General features: G+C 29.6%; 2 protein-coding genes across 3 annotated transcripts; both read left to right on the forward strand.

Annotated features, from left to right (window-relative positions):
• The first annotated feature begins 15,426 nt into the window (after positions 1 to 15,426).
• Positions 15,427 to 15,801, forward strand: LOC145183072 (p53 and DNA damage-regulated protein 1-like). Its single transcript, XM_080058403.2, has one exon. It carries the CDS (start codon positions 15,427 to 15,429, stop codon positions 15,799 to 15,801), a length of 375 nt encoding a protein of 124 aa, XP_079914529.2.
• A 621-nt stretch (positions 15,802 to 16,422) lies between these two features.
• Positions 16,423 to 21,349, forward strand: LOC145182971 (uncharacterized). 2 transcript variants are annotated; one of them, XM_090085099.1, is made up of 4 exons: positions 16,423 to 16,683; positions 19,627 to 19,728; positions 20,576 to 20,672; positions 20,874 to 21,349. In XM_090085099.1, the coding sequence occupies exons 1-4, from the start codon at positions 16,451 to 16,453 to the stop codon at positions 20,958 to 20,960; spliced, it is 519 nt and encodes a 172-aa protein (XP_089941225.1). In that variant the 5' UTR covers positions 16,423 to 16,450; the 3' UTR covers positions 20,961 to 21,349. The 2 variants fall into 2 exon arrangements, with proteins under 2 accessions (XP_089941225.1, XP_089941226.1); XM_090085100.1 differs by having other exon boundaries at positions 16,652 to 16,939.
• Positions 21,350 to 22,741: the final 1,392 nt, after the last annotated feature.

Consider the following 22,741-nt stretch of genomic DNA (forward strand, 5'->3'; position numbering starts at 1 on the left):
TCAATTTTATTTAATAGTTTAATGGTCAATCATTACTATAATGCAGGAATTTCACATAATTTTATGTAAAAATAAAAGATTTGAAGCCCTATTGTTTATTACTTTTGCGGATGTTCATTTCAAACCTGTTCGCTTCATCACTTTAAAAGTTAACTTTCTAAAAAACTTTCTAGGAATAAGTATAAAGTATTATACATTTTTGAAAGGCTCATGTTATGGAGATTTTAAGAAAATTATACATTTTTACTTATATGGTTCAGTTTAGGAGTAATTATTTGAACAATAAAATAAATGAAAAAAAATAATATTCTTCAAGTTCACTGAGACTTTTGGTAGTTACCCACGCTTCCCCACGCTTTACATTTAATGTGGTATTGTAGCCTAGGTGTTTATTAAAAACATGTATAAGAATGAGTTGCAGAAACGTGCGGTTTCCGAAATTATCGAGAAAAGAGTGATAAAAGTAAAAAAAACAGAAAACCGCTTTTTATCGTGGTTTCAAATTTTGTTCATTTATAACAATAGCTTGGTATATGTTTTTTAACTTATTATCAATTTTTTATTTATACCATGGCATTCTTGTATTTTTGCACTCCTTTTGTAGTGAATGTACACTGCCAATATATAAAGAGTTGAAACATTTATATCAGTATAACAAATTCACAGTGGAAATTAAATCAACTCGTTTGAGTATTGAATATTACTTTAGTTACTTTTGTGACTTGTTAAAATGACAACTTTTAAGTGTTTGAAATGTAAATTATTGCTTTCCTATATTGATGGAGGAATGACAGTTGAGGCACTGTCAACAATTTTAAAAGAAAATTATCAACTTTCTGAGGACAACTTGTGTTTCATCATGGGTGACATTCAAAGGCACATTATTCCGTCTTTTAATAAACTATGGATACTGGCGTCACGGAAAAAGGAAGCTTTTTTATCTAAGAACAGTGATTGGTTGGATATTGTGTATCTTTACCTAACTCAGAAGAGACAATTACCGACTCCACGCCATCTACTTCTTTTGAAAAACGCGGAAGGCCGTGCGTGTCTTATGGAGATTCGTCAGAATCCAGCAAAAAAAAGAAAAAATTCCATGTTACTTAAGGAATATGGATTCGAGCATATCTTTAATACATATCTTCAGGCGTTGCATTCAATAGGAGAAGAAGCAGAAGCAAAACTTGTGGAATCATTAAGGATTGCTGATAAAGACAAAAAAAAAATTAATATCGAGTTTTATGGAAAACGCAAGCCAGAAAAATATGCTAACTGATGAAGAAGCACTCAGCGTGTTTATTGATTCAGATTTAACAAAAGCACAATATTTGTACATGAGGAAGGTGACTAATGAACGAAATTGTTCCATATTTCCACCATATTGTAAAATTCAAGAAATTAAACAGACCTGCTATCCACCATCTTCTGCAATAGAAATTACGAACACACATCCGAAAATTCTGGAACTTATTTATTGGATCACACTGTAGCTAGAATTTTGACCATAGATTCCGTGTACAGTATTGAATTCAAGCATTTACTTTCATATAGTAAATGGGGCTGTGATGGTTTCACTGGCCAAAGCCAATACAAGTAGAAACTTCCAGAGGAATCTGAACTTATTTCTGATGCAAATTTGTTTACTAGTTCTTTGGTGCCTATCAAACTAATTGATATAGTAACTGGCGCAGTTGTTTGGCAAAATCCGGCACCTTCATATGTTCGTTTTTGTCGACCTATATGCATAGAATTCTGCAAAGAGATTTCCAAGAAAACTAAAGCCATTGTAGATGAAGTAAAGAGCCAAATAAATTCTTTGCGTGAAATGTGCAAGAACTTGATGAAGATACTCTGCAGCTTTTGAAAGTCAACGAACTGATTTCAGGAACTGAAAGTCCCTATGTAGTTATGATATAGTACCTTTAAGGTGGTACCAGGGTAAAAAACGGCTATTTTTGATAAAATTTTGAAAAATACCAAAATTAATGTTTTGAATTCTTAAATCTTCCTATTTCAATATGCGTATTGCAAAAAGTCAAAAATCTTCTTAATTTTAATCAAATTTGGCCTTTTTTTAAAGAGCAGTTTGGTTCTTGCTTCATAACAACGACCTTAGAAACGCTTTTTTCTCGCTAAATCTCAATTTTTCAGAAAAAATAACTTTTCATAGAAAATAGATAATAGGCTGAAATTTTGCAGGTTTAAAGATGAACATATTACGAATGTTGTCTGTGAAGCAAATTTTTGTTTTTTTTTTTATTTAAAACTCATTTTTATCATGCTTTGGTCCCAAACTACCTTTAATTTTATATCTTAAAGTTCGAATGTCAACCTGGTAAAATTAAAAATGTTTTAAAAAAATCTGTTTCATTGACAACATTCTTAATACATTAAAGAACTCATGTTCAAATTTTCAAGCAGTTTTGACTCTTTTTGAGTTAGTTATATTAGATGAAAGAATAAGCAGTTTTGGGGGTAACATAACACTAATTATGCGCATAATTAATGACGTTATCACTAAAATTTTTTTTTTTTGGGCTACTGTTTTATATATTTTTTTTGTTCATTAACAGAAAAGAGCTAAAGTCTATTAATAGTTTTCAATTTCTTGTTAAAAAGTTGATTTTACCCTGGTACCACCTTAATATACCTATACATTATTTCATAAAAGCAACTATTTAAAAATTGTTATTAAGAAACTGTTTTAAATATTTCTATAATTAGTAGGTAAGCACTTTATGTATTTTTCGTCCTTTTTAATAATTTTAAGGTATTTTCATACATTTGTAAAGCATTGTGTTAAAGTGTAAATTAACAAACTGCCAATTTTGAAGTTTTTGATTTTTATTTATTTATTTTTAATATTGTATTACAAAAAATTCTTATAAAAAGTATTTCTCAAGAAGCGTCATATACTACTTTACATTTGTGCAAAATTTCAAATCTCTATTTTTAGTAACAAAAAAGTTATCGATTTTTGGTCCGAAACACACCTTTATTTTCCACTGTGCGGGGGTTTTATGAATAATGGAAGAACAGTTAAAAAGCATTAAGGTTTTAATTTTGTCTTTCATAATTTTATAATTTTATAATTCTATAATTTTAATTTTTATAATTATATATTATATAATATATGTAATTATATATTATAATTTCTATAATTTAAATTTTTAACTTTAATAATTTTACAACTTTATAATTCTATAATTTTGATTTTAACAAGTTCGTTTAAAAACTTTCCGTTTCCAAAGTTTTACTGTTCCATCTATGACGCAACTTCATTTGAAAACTGCACTGAGTATAAATATACAATAAAAATTATTCTCTTTCTAGAAGCACCCCGCCCTAGTGTACATAATTGCAGATTATTAATCCACATTCAGCTTGATAAAAGTAGCTATAATTAATCTAGATTCTGAAAATTCGTCCTGAAAAAACAAATTTTTTAAGTAATACTTTACTAAATTATTAATCAAAGTGGTTAAATGTTCAGAAGAAAAAAATAATTTGGTAGGTAGAAGGGAATTGCAAGTAAAAAGTCTGTTCAGGAGTAACACCGTTAAGCAAATGCACAATAATTTGTTGCTTATGTGTCCACGAGTAACCGAGAAATATGCATAAACAAAAATTTAATTAGATGGCTGGCGATACCAATTGAAAACTTTTTAAGCTTTGATTTAAAAAAAAAAAAAATTGGTCTAATAAAGAAGTCCATATGGTAGTAATTTCAACCTAAAGTTGTACTTGTAAATTTTTTCTTTCGCTTTCAAGACATCCAATCCACTCCTTCATTAATAAAAAAGTTGTCCTCTCCTAACAAATAGACCTGTGGGTGTTAGGATTTTCCTACTCTCTGAAGTAGTTTAGAGAAAGATGGAGAGGACACTATGTATGAATGTTTATTTAGAGAAAGATGGAGAGGATACTATGTATGAATGTTTATTTAGAGAAAGATGGAGAGGACACTATGTATGAATGTTTATTTAGAGAAAGATGGAGAGGGCACTATGTACATGCAGAATGTTTATTTTACAATAACTACAATAAATTAAAAGCCAACCTATAAACAAAAAACAACAAACCAAAGTTAAAACTCAGCTATAAAACTACTCAATTTATTCAAAACACAATGAAATTACAGTAATTGGCTCTTCATAGTATTTTAAACTCATTAACATGAATACGAAAAAAAAAAAAAGCTTTAGGTAAAAGTTGTATATAAAAAAAAAGGAATGCAAAACAATGTTAAAAGTCTACAATTTAATGTGAACTGGTACATGATCAAAATTCATGAAGAAATTTAAAATTTATAGCTCCCCATTAAACAAGCCACAACATAAAAACCTAAACCAAACCATAAAAATAAAAAAACAAAATCTGCTATCATAAGGGATCAAAACAAATATAGAAGTTTTTTTTAAAAAAAGGACTCATTTACTCTTGTTATAAAAAAAACAACAAATAGAAATACAATACAGACACTCACTAAACATTTTATAAATCAGGAAGAAAGCAAACATTTGAAGTTACAAAAAGTATTGGATCTATTCATGATTGCAAAATCTCTTTGTTTTGTGAGCTTTATCCTTAGAACTTAAATTTTAACTTAAATTTTCCGATCTAACTTCGGTCTATTTACAAAATATTTATTTAAACTGATTAGTGTATGTACACATTTGTATTTACATCTATAAATAGTAAGCTATATATTTTATTTAAATCTACAAATAGTAAGCCTTATATTCTATTTAGTATATTTAACTTTCTGCTGATTTTTTTTTTTAGGAAAAAAAGTTTTTTAAGTAATAAAAAAGTTTTTTTCTTCTGAAATTTTTTCACCTGAAACGCTAATAAATCCGTTATTCTTTTTTATTTGCAAATCCTTTAACTTAGAGAGTATTTTACAAATACCACAGATTTTTATTCTTCCTTTCTTTTTATCCATAAGAAACCTCGATCAGAAATTTTTCTGTTGCATCAATTTGTTCTATTACATGAATTCAATACTTCTCACACCAGTAATTCCAATTTCTTTCTCCGTTTGTTAAACTTGTATGCTGCTAGAAATGAATTGTGGCCTTGACTATAATTATACAACCAAGAGGTTCAATATTTTTTTTAGCTTTAGCAGGCATTCAATATTGTGCATAACAACCAAGAGGTTCAAATTGTGCATAACATAAACAACTTTAGTGTTTTGCTTTTTTGTATTTGGAAAACCATTTGTGTAAATTAAAAGCTCGCTAAGTTTTAATTTATACAATTCATTTTGAATAGTTAAAAATTTTTAATTTATTTGGAACATATAATTTTTTAAATAAAATGTTAATAGTGATGTCAGATTATAAGGCGTATTTGGAAAACCATTTGTGTAAATTAAAAGCTCGCTAAGTTTTAATTTATACAATTCATTTTGAATAGTTAAAAATTTTTAATTTATTTGGAACATATAATTTTTTAAATAAAATGTTAATAGTGATGTCAGATTATGCCTATTATGCTATTTATGCCTTCGGAAAGTTCAAGGAATGAGAAAGAATTCTAAAAATGAATAGCTGTCAACCGGTGCTTTAAGGTCTCATTTAAAATGTTACAAAAAAATTCTTGGAGAGTTTTTGGTTCTGAGCTGGCATAGCCGAGTAAGAGGATGCAAATCCAATAGAACTTCACAAAGCTTTGTTTAATTGTGGTTGAGTATGAAAAGAACCGCGGTGGTGAAAACTTAACGCACTCAAAGTTTATAAACTTATTCATAATTTAAACACTTTTGCCGTGAATAACGTCTTCCAAGACGCAATTAACGGGTTATGGGAATTGTAATTACGAAATATTTTGAGGTGTTAATGTTTAAGGTGTTAACGATTAACATTTTAAGGTATTAATAAATGACGCGATTGTGAAATTGCATTAAAAAGAGTGGAGTTTGTAAATTTTACGACTCGCAGTCAGACGAAAAAATAATATCAAATTCATAAAAAACTCAAGTCTCAGGGAAAGTTCTAGTAATTCCCCACACTTCGAAGCTTTTGCTGGTACAAATTCAACTTTAGAAATCCATGAATAAAATTAGTTTTTTTTTTCATTAACAAAATACCTTGAGTCAATAACTGCACATTTGAATTTCATAATTTTTAGATTTCATCAACAATCCATTCAAAAATACTCGTCCCACAAACAGAAGAAGTTATCAATCCACACCCAACAGCTTATTCTCAATTAAGATTATCGAGTCAGAAGGACTCGAAATATTCATGGATCAAGGATAATGGTTAACAACAACTTTTTCGAGTTAAATTTCTAGAAATTTGTTATTATTGTTTTAAAACATGTTGTATAATTTGTGCAAGCTTTTTTAATACTTAAATTATATTATCACTTTTTTAAGTCCCAAATTTCTCTCTGCCGTGTGACCAGGTAAAGAAATACATTACTAAGGAAAAGTCAATGGAAATGCATGGCTTTAATAGCATTAGATAATTGCAATAGATGATGGCATTGGGGGAGAAGAACAAATTTTAAACAAAATCTTTTACATGCAGTGATTGCTTGCTGTCATGAAAAAAACAATATTCTTAACATGCGAAATCAAGTAAATAATAGCTTGCATATCAGAAATTTTAACTTAATCCTTATGTGTTATCTTTTTAGTGTAAATAGCTTGTAACATAAAAGAAGGATAAAATAAACGGCGCAAATGTATAATGTTATATCTTTATATAAAAAATATTTGAATAACACTTAATCGGAATTATTCTTTGATTACTATCAAATCATTAGAATTTGGATTAACGGGCCACGGATAAGTAAAAGCGATAATGCCTTTGTCTAAAACTCTTCATTTATCAACAAAAAGTTTGTTTTTCTTTGCTACTCCTTACTGGTCAAAATACTGCTGCAGCTTTAGCCAAAACCTGAATAACGTTTTGTAAGCAGATTTATCTTTTCTCAGGGTCAGCATTCAAAGGATTGCAGTGCATGGTTCAGCAGCTAATATAAAAGCTGCAACTCCACAAACAGTAGAGATATTAGATTGTCTGATTAGTGCCAATCACTTGATCAACTTTTTTATTGCAAAAGCCAAAGAGAAGATATTTTTCAAGTTTGCAAATTAACAGGGAGCAGCAATAATTTCCATTCATATTGCAGCGACAATTAACAGTAGCTTTGCTCCATAAGGAGGGTTTTACCCTTCTTTTTCCACAAAAAATTTAAAAATTTAGTATCTTTTTTTTGTATTTAGTTGCTTACTCAACATATCCAAGACTGCTTGACAAGATTGAACTCCATGTCAATGGTGGTCAACTCTTTCATTTTATTGAAGAAAATCCTTGAAGAAGTTTCCTGAATGAATCCAAGGAAAGATGTACTTCTGCCAAAAGCCAGTTTTAGCTTTTGGCGGAAGTACATCTTGCCTTGGATTCATTCAGGAAATTTCCAAGGTCTTTCCAGGCTTTTTCCAACAAATCATTCCCATGCCATGGACAATTCTTTCCAACGCTTTTATTCTTTTTTCAAAGGTGTTTTGGTAAATAAGAGGGATGATTTGGAACGGTTATTTTTTGTTTCAATACAGAAATGCCCCTCTTGGTCTGACTAGGTTTAATTTTAACCTTGATGAAGTTAAAATTTTTACATCAAAAATATCTAAACAGAAGAATTTCTGTTCACAAATATAAAATCAGAAATTTAAATTAAGGTAGATATATACAAAGGTCTTCTCCGCCCTGACTCCTCAAACACTGATACCTTATAGTGGTGAGAAGCGTATACAAAAATAACTCCACTACTTTTCCAGATAACAAAAAATCTCGACATTCCTTTAATTTCTGCTTCAAGTAAAAGAATTTTTTCAGAACAAAATTGAATCCCAAAAATGTTGACAAAATTTTTAACCTCAAAATCAACATCAATATCAACATCGACATCAACATCGACATCAACATCGACATCAACATCGACATCAACATCGACATCAACATCGACATCAACATCGACATCAACATTGACATCAACATCGACATTAACATCAACATCGACATCAACATCGACAACAACATCGACATCAACATCGACATCAACATCGACATCAACATCGACATCAACATCGACATCAACATCGACATCAACATCAACATCAACGTCGGAAAGAAAACCAAATAAAAATGAAAAAGTTTCACGAAAAAGACAAAAATCAATCTGCTACTATTAGAGTCCGATAAAACTAGAAAAATTAGATAAATAGTCCGTTGATCTATCTTTCTGATGACTAAATCTTATTGTTATTAACTTGCACTTCTTTCATTCTTCCTGTTTTCTGTGTTATACCCCAAAAAATAATTCTTTTTTAAAAATATCCCGCACGACATTTTAAATGTAAAAACTTTTTGGTCATTTGGAATCCTAGCAGCCTTTTAGTACGTTAATCTTAATAAAATGAAGCTTTTAACAAAAATTATCATTATACTAATTTCTACAGGGGTCATCAATAAGTGTTCAGATATTCTGTTTAATTTTACTTAAAGGTGGCAGAAGTCTTAAAAAATTTACAAAACTCAGAATATTTACGAAAGTAAGTGAGTAGAAAACTTTACAATGACGGGAACTGGCGCCAATTCAGGTCCCCAATCATTTTCAAGGTACTGCAATTTTAAGGCAAATTACAATTTTTTAAAATGGTTATAGAGGTTTATATGGTTATACAATTTGTAAGTTAAGTTAAACTTTTTATTTGATGTTAATAATAACCTCTTTTATTCCTCCATCACTCGCTTAAAAAATGAAGAAAAAAGATTGTCTCTCAAAACGTTTCAAGGACTTAAGTATGTATTTTTTGATAGGGATGTAAAAAATAATATTTTTATCAGATTGTAATGGTAAAAGTTAGCATACTGTTAGCGAAGTTGTCAAGTTGTAGAAAGAAATTGGGGCACTTTTACCTCAAGGAAAAGGGCTTCAGATATTCCAAAAAATTGAGCGCCCATTAAAATGTGATTGGAGCTCGGCAAGATATTCTACTTTTTTTCTAACCATAGGTTTTTATCGATACATTAATTATTTGAGGTTATGACTACAGTCATGATTAAATACTTAAAGCAATTATCATATTTTTAATTTTATTTGTGTTGTTCTCTCAATAATAATGAAGTACGTGGGCAGAGATCACAGTTTATTTGCAGATCGATCAAGGAACCCATTCAAGCCGTTTATATTGAACAACGCGCAAACATTCCGATGAAAAAAAATGGTCTGTGGTTGTTTTAGAGTTTAGGATCCTGGGACACTGCATCCTGTGAACACTACATCCTCATACATGCTAAAGGATGACATATTAGGTATCAGATGTTTGTATTAATATAAAATGCACAATAAATTGATATTTTATCAATTTTTATGGGTGATTTCATTAACTTAACCACAACTGTATTTTTGTTGCTTAAAGGAAGCGGATAAGTAATTAGAATTAAAAATTCTATAAGAACAGAGAAAATAGAAAATCTTTAAAATTTTCTCTGAATCACGCGTTTTAGAATTCTGTATCACGAACGTTTTAAAATTAATTGATTAATTAAATTTATTAACTAAAATTTAAAATCTGAAGTTCGAATTTTGGCGAAGCATTTTTCAGCTCTTTCTTACGCACAAGCAATAGGTAAATTAATCTTTTTAGCACGTTCACTGCCAACTTCGAGTATATTCTAAACTATCATACCAAGTGCGTGTGTACTCGGAAAAAAGCTCGGTAGCGAACGTGTTAATTGTTAAATTTCTTTTCATATACTTGGTTTATTATTTTATCCAAAACAGCGATAATTTTGAAACAAATAAACACCAAAACATAATTTCTTGATGTTTTCAATATTTTTTCAACACTTATACTACCAGTTAAAGCCAGAAAGTAGCCTAATGGACAGGGTAGCTGGAGAGTAACTTGCTACGGACCCCTGAGGATCTCTAAATAGGGGGACCCTGCCTATTTAAGGTTTATGAAAAATTAATTCGTGTTTTTTTGGAAATAAATGCAAAAACTGCTATCCAAAATAATGCAACTCATGCGTAGATACAGGAGAGTCTGTCGTGCCTATGGCTGTCAGAGATAATGAGAAACTAGCATACAGGGGCGTAAATCTTTTCAAAACTGTGTTTTTTAAAACACAATTTCAAAAATCTTAAATTTTTTTTAAGTTAATATGCATCTGCTCGTGTGGCTGTTGAAAATAGCAAGAAAAAAAAAACACAAAAGACTATGTCGATGATTCGTAAACTCTTACGAATACATGCAGTTCAGGCACTTAAGAATCAACATATAGTGTGAGGGTGGAGAACTAAAATAAAAAAGACGATCGATAAGAAACTTACACAAGATGATTCACCAACTCTTCACATAAATAAGTGATAAAGCGTAAGAAGAAAAGTTAAATACAACTGGGAAAAGACGAAAACACGGAGACGCATAAACGATACAGCGTAAGAAGAAGAGTTAAATAAAATTCCGAAAAGATGTAAACAAGGCAAACGATAAACGATAAAGCGTAAGAAAAACTAAATACAGCTGGGAAAAGAAGTAAACGCGAAGACTCATCAACCTGCCGAAAAAATAAATAATTGAAAAGATATCGTAACTGGAAAACAAATGAAAACTATAAAAACTGAAGAAAAAAAAATGATAAAGTTAGAAAAAAGATTAGAGAGATAAGAGTGATGAGTACGGTCATCTCTTTACAGAGAGTTGGACAAAGAGTTTTAAAAGGAGAAGGAAGACGTAATTTTAAAGAGAAAATTTTAAGAAAGTTTTAAGAAGAATTTTAAAAATAAGAAGAGTACTTTGATGAACAAGCAGTTTTATAAGCACTTTAATAAGCAGTTCAATAACAAAAGTAAAGAAGAAGATTTTAATATTAATTGTTTGAGAATAACCAAAAGATTTAATTAAAGAAGAGATATTTGTAATATAAGAAGATATAAAAGAAAGAGGAGTATTTGAAATAAACAGTATTGAACGCTGCAAGAAGCGTAAGAAAATATTATTTGTATTATATAAAAGTTATAAATGTAAGAGTGCTAAGCATTACACATTGATAAAACATTTGTTGAGTTTTATTACATTATAGAATATACTGAGGACGGCGAGTATAAGTTTAGCTCTTTTAGATTAAACCTCCAAGTACTCTCCAGACCACTAACCTCGATCCCAACATCCATATACCTAATCCACATAACTCTAAACCCAAACCTTCATTAATTAAATAACAAACAAACATCAAACAAACATTAAATTAAATAAATAACTGAAACATTAAAAAACGCCACCCTCACACTGGAGGTCCTACCGAGATTTATGAATTCACTCATTTCTTCATAAATCAGTGAACTTTAATTATTAATCATTTTCGAAAAAGTATATTGATTAGTTTGAAACAGAATCGAAGAAGAAAAAAAAAAAAAAACATTTTAGAAGAAATCATTTTTATTTAAAGAAGAAAAAGAAAAGAAATTTTTCAAAAAAGTGAAATAACATTTTTAATAAACATTTGAAAAACAAGTTATTCAGGTTCACCTCACACCAATGATAATCCTAATGCTTTACCATTATTTTATTCAATAACACCGTCTGTACCAAACTGTGTTACACCCAACATTGAAGTTTCGCCATTAGAACATCTTGATCGAGACTCTTTAGGGTATAAAGACAATGATAGACATGATGAGTATATTGATAAAATGATAAGTGAAAAGAGGATAGAAAAAGTTGCGAGAAAGCTATTAAACTCCACGGCAAAACAAGAAGCGGAGGACCAGATGATGACTTTAAAGAATTTTTCCTTTAATTTAAGAGAATAGCTACCTTTAACAAGTGGGACAATAACAAACAACTTAGCGCTTTTCCGCTTTGCTTAAATAAATCTGCTTCGATATTTTATGAATCCCTTCCAAACCAAACAAGACAAGATTAACAATTAATTCAACAAGCTTTTCAGAATGAGTACGAACCACCAGAACGTATTTGGATTAAGAAAACCCAACTTTGTGGGTTGAAAGAAGGAAAAAGAGGACTTGAACATTCCATAGCAAATTTAGAAAAGTTGTCGCAAGAGTTAAAAGTTTCGGAAGAAACCAAAAGAGATCTTTTTATTCAAGGAGTTAATTCTAATTTAAAGAGAAAACTTCTTTTAAGCCAACCAGAGACATATACACAAGCAGTTAGAATTGCTAGAGTGAATAATTCAGTTAACATCGATGATGACGCTCGCATATTTGAAACAGTAATAAAGACCATGAAAAAAGTACAGAAGCAGTTGGCTAAACCTGGCGCTGTAACATTCGCTGAGAATGATGCACCGCCAGTGGCTGCATATAATGCAACACCTGTGAATTTAGTTAATTTCGAAAATGTAACTAGAGAAGTAGCAAGGCTCAAAGACGAGAACAGAAAGTTAAAAAATGCATCTACAGAGACAAACAAATATATAGGATTATAATCCAACCACAGTAAACCAACCAATCTGCTATATATGCAATAAGACGGGATATTTAGTAAGACAATGCAGACAGGAATACCAAGATCCTAGAATTCCACAAAATAACAACTCCCAGTATTAGTACAGGAAAAACTTTACTCAACAACCGCGATAGAGAAACAATAGAAACTGGACACCACGAAATTTCGATAACTGGAACAGAAACAATGAAAATAAATACACTCAATCCGATTTGAATAATCAAAATTGGAGATCTACTACTTCAAATAACCCACAACAAATTTATAAAGACAATTACTTCAGAACAAGAAGACAAAGTAACAACTGGAATAACGGTGAAAATACACGAACAGACACCCATGAAAATCAAAAGAATGATTTGCCAGCTTGTATACTAGGCGTAGATAGTATGACACAGTATCAGAAGAACGATTTCGAAAATGATGATAACACAATCATGGAGTATGATGATGCAGAAGATTACCATAGAAATGACTATTACGATTAAGGGTATAACCCCTACACAAACAATCACATGTCAACTTTTAATGAAAGTTATCCTTATAAAACCAGCACCGATTATTACGATAATGCATCAGCAAGGAATTATAGGTCTTATAGGATGGATTGTCCACATTTAAACACCCCAACTGAAGATGAAGATGATTCTATGCAGCAGGAGATTAAGAACTTACGTGAGTATGATAAACAGATCACCCATGAGAACACAACAATTTATGAACTCCAAAATATGAAAGACATCAAATGTGAAGAGTTGGTGAATCATCTTGTGTACGTTTATTATCGATCGTTGTTTTTATTTTAGTTCTCCCTCCTCACAAAAGATATCCAAAAAATTCTATCCAAAATTAGTCTTCAAAGTCTTCACTAGCAGAACAACGGAGCATAGATTTAAAGTGAATTACAAAGTGAATACCAAAAAACATCAATGCTTTTTGATGAATTCCAGATGAACGAGTTTTATGACCCATAGAATTTTATGACCCATAGAATTTATTTCAAACAAATATTTTAAATGCTGTAACTGATACGGCTACGATGGTTTTTTAGAGACAGAAGTTAGTCCCAGGCACGTTTTCAAGTTTATTTCTAGAAAATACATCTAATTTACCTAACAATGTAAGTGAAGACCTGGTCTCTGAATTTTTTCGAAGCGAACTGAAATATGAACTTTAACAGTTACATACAGAATGATAGGCAACTATTTGTGTTCTTTTTAAAACTTTACCTGTTACTGGGCCAATGAAGTACGTTCATTTTCAAAATTAAAAAATTATGAAAACTTGCCTCTAATACACATTATCGCAGAATCTGACAGCATCAGTTGGAATTATTTTCTATTAAAAGTGACTAAGCCAAAAAAAAAAAAGGAACACTAAAGTGTCTGTAACTGAATTATCCAATAAAAATGCACGAAGTAAAATGTTTCTTAAAGACCTAACACAATAACGTTTTTGTTCGTTGATTTTTATTGAAAACGGAAAGAGCATTATAAATCGTAAAAAAAATACTTGAATAATCATTTAAATGAAAATTAATTAAAAAGTGAATAAATTAGGCGACGTATTTTTGTAAATTGATGAAAATAAGGTTTCAATAATTAAAAGTTGTAAATTTTTGTTAATTAATTTTTAGAAAGTGATTAACAAAAATTTACAAATTTATGAAAAAAAGCTAAAATTTTGAATTGTTACCAACTAACTTATCTGCTTTTAGAAGATTTGTACCGCGTTTTTAAATTAAAAAATAGAAAATTTAAAAATTCAATTTTCCACCTCAAAGTTATGGCAACATCAATATTTTTAATGGGAGTAGGCCTCATAAATTTTTGCTTACGGGTTACTGACTGCTTTGTGACGCCATGGAGGCCAGAGAAGATACAAGAGGATAGAATAGGCTTAATTTCGATTTATACTCAAACTAAAGTAAAAAATGTTTGTTTTCATAAACAAAAGACGTTTTAAACATTCTGTATGCAACTTTAAAGTTTTCTATTTGAAAATTTATCAATCATTGTTTTGTTAAAACTTCATTTACTAGTTTGTTAATCACTTCTGCTTCAATTTTGCAGAGACGGAATTGTAAATGGAAATGAAAAAGTAAGCAAAAATTTGCATTTGCTTTTGCAGAAGAAAAAGCAGTTGTTTGTTGCATCCCCATTATGCCCCCCCCCCACACACACACACACACACACACACACACACACACACACCTAGCCCGCATGCTTCGTCTGCTTTGTTTCATTTCAATAGAGAGGTTTATGAACAGTATGGAAACAAAAAGATACTGGGACACTGCCGCTAAGCTACATTTACATAGTGAGGAATTAAAGTAGCACTGAGTCTTCCAAACTCTACTTTCGCTTTTCTTAAATTTTTACTAAATCCAATTTATTGATGTTTTTAATAGAATGGTTATACAGAATAGAAATGAAAAATGTGTGGTATACTTAGAATTCTGTTGAATTTCAATTGTATAAACACGAGTGGGCTATTATTTATCAACTATCTACAAAAAAATGCTTAGAAAAAAGCCAAAATGATAAATATAAAAGCTTATATTTTAAATAAAAAGTCATATAGTAACCCTAACGTGACTATTTAGTAATATTATTTATAAAGGATTAGCTTAAATACTTCATATTTTTTTAAAGCTTTAACTTAAAAATTTTTGAACTGATAAAAAAAATGTTGTAAGCTTTTAAAATAAATTGATAATAATCTAATAATTTTGCCTCTTTTTTTTCAGGTAAAAAAAGAAACTAGTATTAATTGACGTTTTAAATGTATATATCTTACTCTTATACTACATGACATTATTTAGTAGTTCAGTAGGCGTGTATGATCTGTTATATTTTATTTTTCTAAATATGTTATTATTGCTTTTACTTATTTAGAATAGGTAAAGCTTTCTTTTTGAAAAAAGAAAGATGAGTAATTCAGATCCAATGCTGCAGAGTCAAATAACAGAAATTACAGTAAGAACAATAACTGAAATTGAAGAACTGGCTGAAGAAATATTATCAGATAGGGCACAAATAATTGATTTTGATAAAAAGCGCAATGGAAATCGAGAAGCTCTAAGAGAAATAAAAGTCAATCTACGTGATAAACAATGGATTTGTATTGGAAACTTATTTCTTAAAATCTCACAAATGCATGCTACAGAAATGTTAAAAAATGACCAAAATCAAATAGAAATAGAAATAGCAAATGTGCATAATGGTTTGAAGCCTAAATTGAAAAAACTTCATGAATTAGAGGGTTTACCTAGCACAGAAAGTTTTGATTTAAAAAGTTTTTGAATTTTCTTACTAATATTAATTAATAATAGTTGCTTGAAAATGTAAACTTATAAAGACAGCATTGTATTATTTATTTAGGTTGCTATGCTACATGTAATTAAAGCAGAGTTAGTTCAATAGTTTGACAGCCTTATAGTCTCGTTATATCAATATGCAAAGTTTTAATTTAGATTTCTTGAAATAATACTTAAGAATTAACTAGATGGTCTTAATTTTTATTTTGCTGTTAAACACTTGTTTTGATTTGTTACTAAAAAAGTTTTAAATTAACTTTAATAGAAAAATTAGACTATGGACCTTTCATACTATAAGGCTATTTGTAGTCATTTAATTTTTATTTGAATTTAATATTTCAATGACCATAAATTGATGCTTCAAAAAATGTTAACCTTGATTTTTTTCTTGTATGTTTATTTCATATGGGTATAAATTGATGCTTCAAAAAATGTTAACCTTGATTTTTTTCTTGTATGTTTATTTCATATGGGTAAATTTATTCACTCTTAGTGATTACATATTTAGAAATTGTGCAATTGGTAAATTCAAGAATATTTTAAATTTATCTTTTAGCTTATTAATCAGTTACTTATAAAAGCTAATTGCTGTTGTGCTATATTGAAAAGTTTGCACAACAAGTCAACATGCTGAGATGATATTCTTTGTATGCTTTGCGCTTTCTCTCCATGCTGCACTTGAAGCAACTGTGTTCCAGGTAAAGACTGGAGGTCATTGCTTTTTGTTTGCACAAATATTTGAGAAAGAAAGAATATTTGTTGATGGCTGCAATACTCTATGCTGGTCCTTTATTATTATTCAGTATATGCTTGCTGTTGCTTCATTTTATATTACACTATTCCCACTTCAAAGTAGACTTGCTGGTTGGTAAGATTAAGTTCTTTTTTTATTAAATAAAGTTTTTATGCATTGTTGACGAAACTAATAAAGTTAATAACATTTAATAATGGTAATGAAAATTAAACTTTCTCATATTAATAATAGAATTTTGATAAAATAAAAAATTTCTTTATTTTACCCTGGAATACTGGGGTAGTTTGGTCTTTGTGTAACTGTTATTCCATATGTGATGCCAAATGAAAGCTGCTATTCCAAATCAAAAAAATATGTATCACAGAAAGAAGTATGTTAAAATTTTTAAAATCTTTACTTTCATAATCTTGGTTGTCTAGCTTGTTACAGTTATTTGCTTGATTTATAGGATTTCCTATCATTAAAGTTTGTGTTCTACAAAAATTTAACATAAGAGTTTTAATTAGTTTACTGCATTTAAATATAAATAAAGTGGAAAAAACTGAAATAGTTTGAAAGCTTCTTTTAGTTACTCAAGGTCAGGCCTAAACTTAGTCTCATTTTATACAAATTTATAGCCATCACTAAAATAAGTTCTTAAAATATCAAACAACTTATGTAAATAAGAACAAATATTGATTCTATTATAGAGAAAAAGAATGTCTAGCACCGAAAAACAAAATTTGACCTTAGTTATAACCATGCAAGCCATTCAAAAATATAGCCTCTTTCAATCATATGTGTTGAGAGAAAAGACTAGCATTTGATTAAAAAAAAAAGAGAGAGAATATTTCACTGCAAACAGATAACCACTAGAACTAAATTCATATTTGTTGCAATAATAGATCAAAAGCTTTAGGAAACTCTTGCTTTCTCCCCAATCATTCATATTTTACTTTGGTAAACACCACGTTCACCATCAACAAGACCTTTTACTCAAAGGAAATTATAAAAAACTCTGTTAGTATAAATTATTGGGAGGTTGTTAAGTTAGAAGTCAAATTGTTTGTCTGGGTGCCAAGAAGAACTATAAAAGCTTATTTTGCTCCTAGTGGCCTTGAAATCACTCAATACATTTAATTAGAAAAATGTAAGAAGAAATCCCTTTCTTTCACAGCTGAGTATTAGAGTGTTACTCAGCTGTGAAAAAAAGGGATTTCTTCTTCTTACATTTTTAACTAGCATTAATTTTGTCATAAAAGTTGATAACCTTCCTAAAATAAAAGCTGAATGTTATTTAATCAAAGATTGTTAAACTATTTTAAAAAGAATAATCTACACAAAGAGTGACTAAAATCCTGATCAACTTCACAATAATGTAAAACTTTGCCTCAAAAAATTGTATCAAAAAGGTTGAGATTTTCATAAAAAAGAAAAATTTTAAATGTTACTTTATTTCAAAAGAAGTTGTACCATTTTGATATCTGCACAAAATTTTGGTGATTATAAACATTTTATTTTTAAGTAAGATCACTGAAGATGCAAATGTTTAAATCAATTGATATTGAAACAAATTAAATATTCATATAAAGAATAAGAGGGTAGTCATTAAAATAAATACTAAAAAAAATTTTTATCTTGAGTTATGCAACAATAGTGTTTCAAGTCTTAAACTTTTTGTTAAAACTTCATTTTTAGTTTAAAAAAACTTTTTCATTATGGGGTGAATATTGAATCGCATTTAGAAGCCTGGGAGCTTGAAGTTACAGGTTGTGGCAGTGAATCGCAAACTATTTAAGACATTTTTCAAAATCAATTTTTAAAGCACTTAAAAGTTATATTCATGAAATATTAATAAAAGAAAAGTTAAAGATAAATGCTTTTCCCACTTTAACATTAAATTAGCTCTCTCTTTTTTTTTTGACCACCGCCTGAAGCCTAGGACAGAAGGACCAGCAGGTGCAGATATATAGTCCCTTGACATTGAGTTCCAAGCATGGGTGATAGATGACTTGAGTGACTTGACAATTGAGTGGGCCTTTTTGCAACCGTTGTTCTTAACTACAGTCCACACACTGTAGTCAAGGGATTCAGGTCAGGGTTGGATGGTGGCTACAAGTGCTTGGGCCAGAAATTAGCCATATTGTCCTGAAAATATTGTCGGGTTTTTCTGGACCCATGACAGGGTGTACTGTCTTGCTAAAAGATGTAATTGTTTTCTTGTTAAAAGATGGAATGTCTTCTTCAACCATGGCACCACATAGTGCTTAAATAAGCTGATATATACATCAGAGATAACTTTTTCTTTCTCTTTGATGTATGTTGGTGTACATTTTTCTCCATTAGAAGTGAGAATTCCTAGCAACATAACAAACTGGTGGTGCATGGTATGACACACAGGTGGTGCTCTGTAACCCTTCTGCACTATGAGCCTGTCATTTCTCTTGTTGATCACACAGTCAACACTAAACAGTTTTTTATCTGAGAAAGTTTGAACTGTTGAAGAAAATTTAACTGTTTGAGAAAATTTAACTGTTGTTTAAATGATGAGGCATGGCTCTTCAGCTAATTCAGAAGCTTCTTTAATCACTCCAATCTTAAAGTTTTTAGCTTTTCTGTCAAAAGTTGGCATGTAGGTTAGGCCACATTGGCTTTTCTAAGTGTTTTTAGAGTTCTTCTGACTGCCCTCTCATCAACATTGAATTCTCTTCAACATACTTTTTAAGCTTTTCAGCAAACTTTTTATTAACTTTTGTACACTGGAAAGGAGATTTGCGCTCTCTTAACACTTTCAATTATTTTCACTTTGTAACATGTAGTTTTAGACACTTCAGAAATATGAACTTCTTTTTGGCTTCCTTTGTACAACTTTTACTCAAAATATTTTTTTTTTAATTTTATTCAAATCTATGACATTCATTGAACATTAACCAACAGAAACAAATTTCAGAATTTTTTTATTTATATCACGAAACCTAGCCAAAAATTAGTTCATGAATCGTTGCCACACCTTGTAATGTAGTTTAGTAATATGCAATACAGATTACATGTAATTAATGCTGTTCTTTTTTATTCCAGGTATAAATTGTTTTGGTTGTATGCATTTGCTGCCATTACCAATGCAATAATCTTCAGCTGGGGATTTTATTCTGTTTGTAGCTCATTAAAACAGACACCAAGGTAAAGTGTTTCCACTATCAGATTTTAGTTTTACAACATTGAAGGTTTTTAAGCGTGTTTAATTATCTATCAGGCAAAGAAGCAAATGATCATAAATAGTTTATTGTTCATTTTACTGTCAAACATTGTGTTGAGTTAATATTAGATAAACTACTAAATTGTGCACTTGTAAACAGTAGAGTAATTGTATTTTTAATAACCAACTTGTTTGTACAAAATTAAGTTCTATGTTTCTGTTACACTAGATCACTTAGACCACTTTTTTAATTTGAGACAACATAAAAGAGTTTTTGTGACTTAAGCACTAAATTTCTATTAAAACCTGGTACTTTTCTAGAAATCATTTGTATTTTATCATTAAAATCGCTTAGATTATCAGGAATATTATCTGACATAATTTTAATAAAAACATTTATAGTCCAAGTAAATATGGTAGCTAGAACTAAGATTTAATTCTCAGTGTTGAACAAATGTTACACTTATTGAAACTATTAATGTGCCTAAAAAAATTGTAAATATATCTTATACATTCTAAAACATGACAAACATCATGCTCTTGTATAGAATCTATGTAAGAGTATTTATTCTAAATAGATCTTTTTACTAAGGATATTCTTCACTAAACACTATCTTTTAAATAATTTTTTTTCTTTTTTTCTTTGCAGCTACAAAATTTGATAATTTTCTAAAACAAAACGAAAAAAAAAAACAACGTTGTTTTTTAAACAATTTGAAATAAAAACACGTCAGACTTCTTTATTCAGTTTGGTCAAAATAACCTCGTATTGCCGTATGAAATGCTTGTTGTAGACACTTGTTGTTGACATGGCTAATTCACTATATTTAGATGTTCGGATGAGGCTGTGTTTAATATTGAATTCAAGTACTTTACTCCGAAGTATGTTGATGGAGGAAGGTTTGTTTCGATGTTCTCAAGAATCACGGTAGGTTATCGTTGATGCGTTTGAATTGAATTTTAATTTCATTTAACTCGTGTTATTTTGATTTCATGTTCAATTTCGATGTCATTTAAAAACATTTTGAAAACTCGTTAACGAAATACGAATGATAATAAACGAAAACTTGTTAACGAAATACGAATGATAATAAACGAAAACTCGTTATACTTCGTTTTTTTCCTTTAGATTTCAATTTGGTTGAATATTTTTTTTTGGTTTCTTTTTTGTGGTTTGAACTACCGATACAAGCACTCGATACCTAACTCTCATTGAGTTCGACATTTACCTGACTCATCATCTTTTTGAGGTAAACTTATGAACTAAAAAACGACTGATTCAAGAGGTGAATTTTATCGATGCTGAAATATTTCGTGTTACAACGAAGATAATAACATTCTGAATTTAGCCTTTTTCAATAATCATTTGAGGAGGAGAGTCCAAGAGAAAAAGATTTACAAAAAGACTTGTTTCTGTCAAAAATCTTCTAAATCTACGAATGTGCAAATGATTAAAAATCTCTAATTGACGATGCTCAGCGAATTTTAAGAATAAACATTTTTACTTTATTTTAATTTTTTCTTAGAACAGCCATGTTGTTACTGTAGAAAAGATTTATTTAGTTTATCTTTAAATAACTAAGAAATAAAGTTCGGAAACTTTCATATACGAACTGAAATTAAATTTTATGTATTTGTCCCTACTTCTAAAAATATCAAGATCGACTTAAGTTTAAGTAAAAGCATAGACGATGAATAATGGAAAGGAGAAGCCGAATAATGGAAAGTTATAAATGATATTAACTGAAAAAGTCAATCATTAATGCGAATCATTAATGCTTTTTTTAGCCGAAATGTCTAATGCAATCAAATCAAACTAAATATGATACAAATATAGCGAAATAATATTAAAAAGATAATTGATCATAAAATTTTGTTTTCTGGAACGTTCGCCAACACAAAATCTGTTGCTAAAATGATGAAAGGCCCAAATAGATAACAAATTGATCACAAGTTTTGCAAATTTAATTACTGCTTTTCGATTTTATCTTTGGAACAAGTTGTGAAGACGGACGTTATTTTTCAAACTGACACTTGTCAAAAATGATCTTCTCTTGCACTTCTTTCAATTGAAAATAATCTAATGCGGGAGAAGTCATTTAAAGGTCTCATCTGTGATTTTGGTAATGCAATGAGCCGCAAAGTGTGTATTATTACGTCTGTAAGTTCGTCCATTGTGTATATAATTTCGTCTCTAAATTCTTCCATAGTGTATAACTTAACTAAAACATTTTCTAATTGTAATTAACTTTTGGACTTTAAATTTTAATTTTTGGTTTTATTTCTTTATATTTACTATATAAAAAAATAAACGACAACAAAAATTTATTCCAAGGCCCTAAGCACTAAGCCTACTGTGTCTATTGGATAATCTGGCCCTGATTTTTCTGGTTTCCCAAAAAATTAACTTTCTTATTTTTACTTCTATTCAGGTGATTTTACGCCAATCCTAAAAATGCTTCTTTTTTCTTTCGTGCTACATTCGTCTAAACGTGTGTGATGTATTTTCATATCTCATGATTGAGATTACATTAAATACGAAATTTTCAAAAAACTGAGATAAAAACATGTCTACATTTATCTGTGCGCTTTTATCTCAGCTTTAATTTGGCTTAAAGCTGAGATAAAAACGCACAGATAAATGTAAACATGTATCTTTAACAAAATCGTCCTCTGAAACTGAAACCTTTCTTCAACTGAAGTACTCTATTTCCTTTATTTGAATATTGCAACATTTTCTAAATTGTCATACTTTTGGATTGTTTATCTTAAAGTTACTTAGGCAAGATTAGTGTAGTTAAAATAGATTAAGTGTGTTTAACCTGACGAAGTATTATGTCGTTAGTTCCATTTTAAAGATATGCAGAGCGCAGGGATTATTTATTTCTATTCAAATTGTAACTTTTGATATATTAACATAGCTTGATGTTGCTTTAACTTTTCAGAAGTTTATTTACATAATATGATGTAATGATGATGTAATGATGATGTAATGAA

Source organism: Hydra viridissima, unplaced genomic scaffold, assembly GCF_058129835.1.
Source record: "Hydra viridissima isolate aposymbiotic clone 2 unplaced genomic scaffold, HvirCarnegie_v1 scaffold_4, whole genome shotgun sequence".
Classification (NCBI taxonomy): domain Eukaryota; kingdom Metazoa; phylum Cnidaria; class Hydrozoa; order Anthoathecata; family Hydridae; genus Hydra; species Hydra viridissima.

Bases quoted from the DNA above. Each gene is read 5' to 3' on its own strand.
- LOC145183072 (XM_080058403.2), top strand. From the start codon at position 15,427: ATGAGTAATTCAGATCCAATGCTGCAGAGTCAAATAACAGAAATTACA.
- LOC145182971 (XM_090085099.1), top strand. From the start codon at position 16,451: ATGATATTCTTTGTATGCTTTGCGCTTTCTCTCCATGCTGCACTTGAA. The intron at 16,684-19,626 runs GTAAGATTAAGT...TTTTTATTCCAG, and splicing joins CAAAGTAGACTTGCTGGTTG to GTATAAATTGTTTTGGTTGT. The intron at 19,729-20,575 runs GTAAAGTGTTTC...CACTATATTTAG, and splicing joins TCATTAAAACAGACACCAAG to ATGTTCGGATGAGGCTGTGT.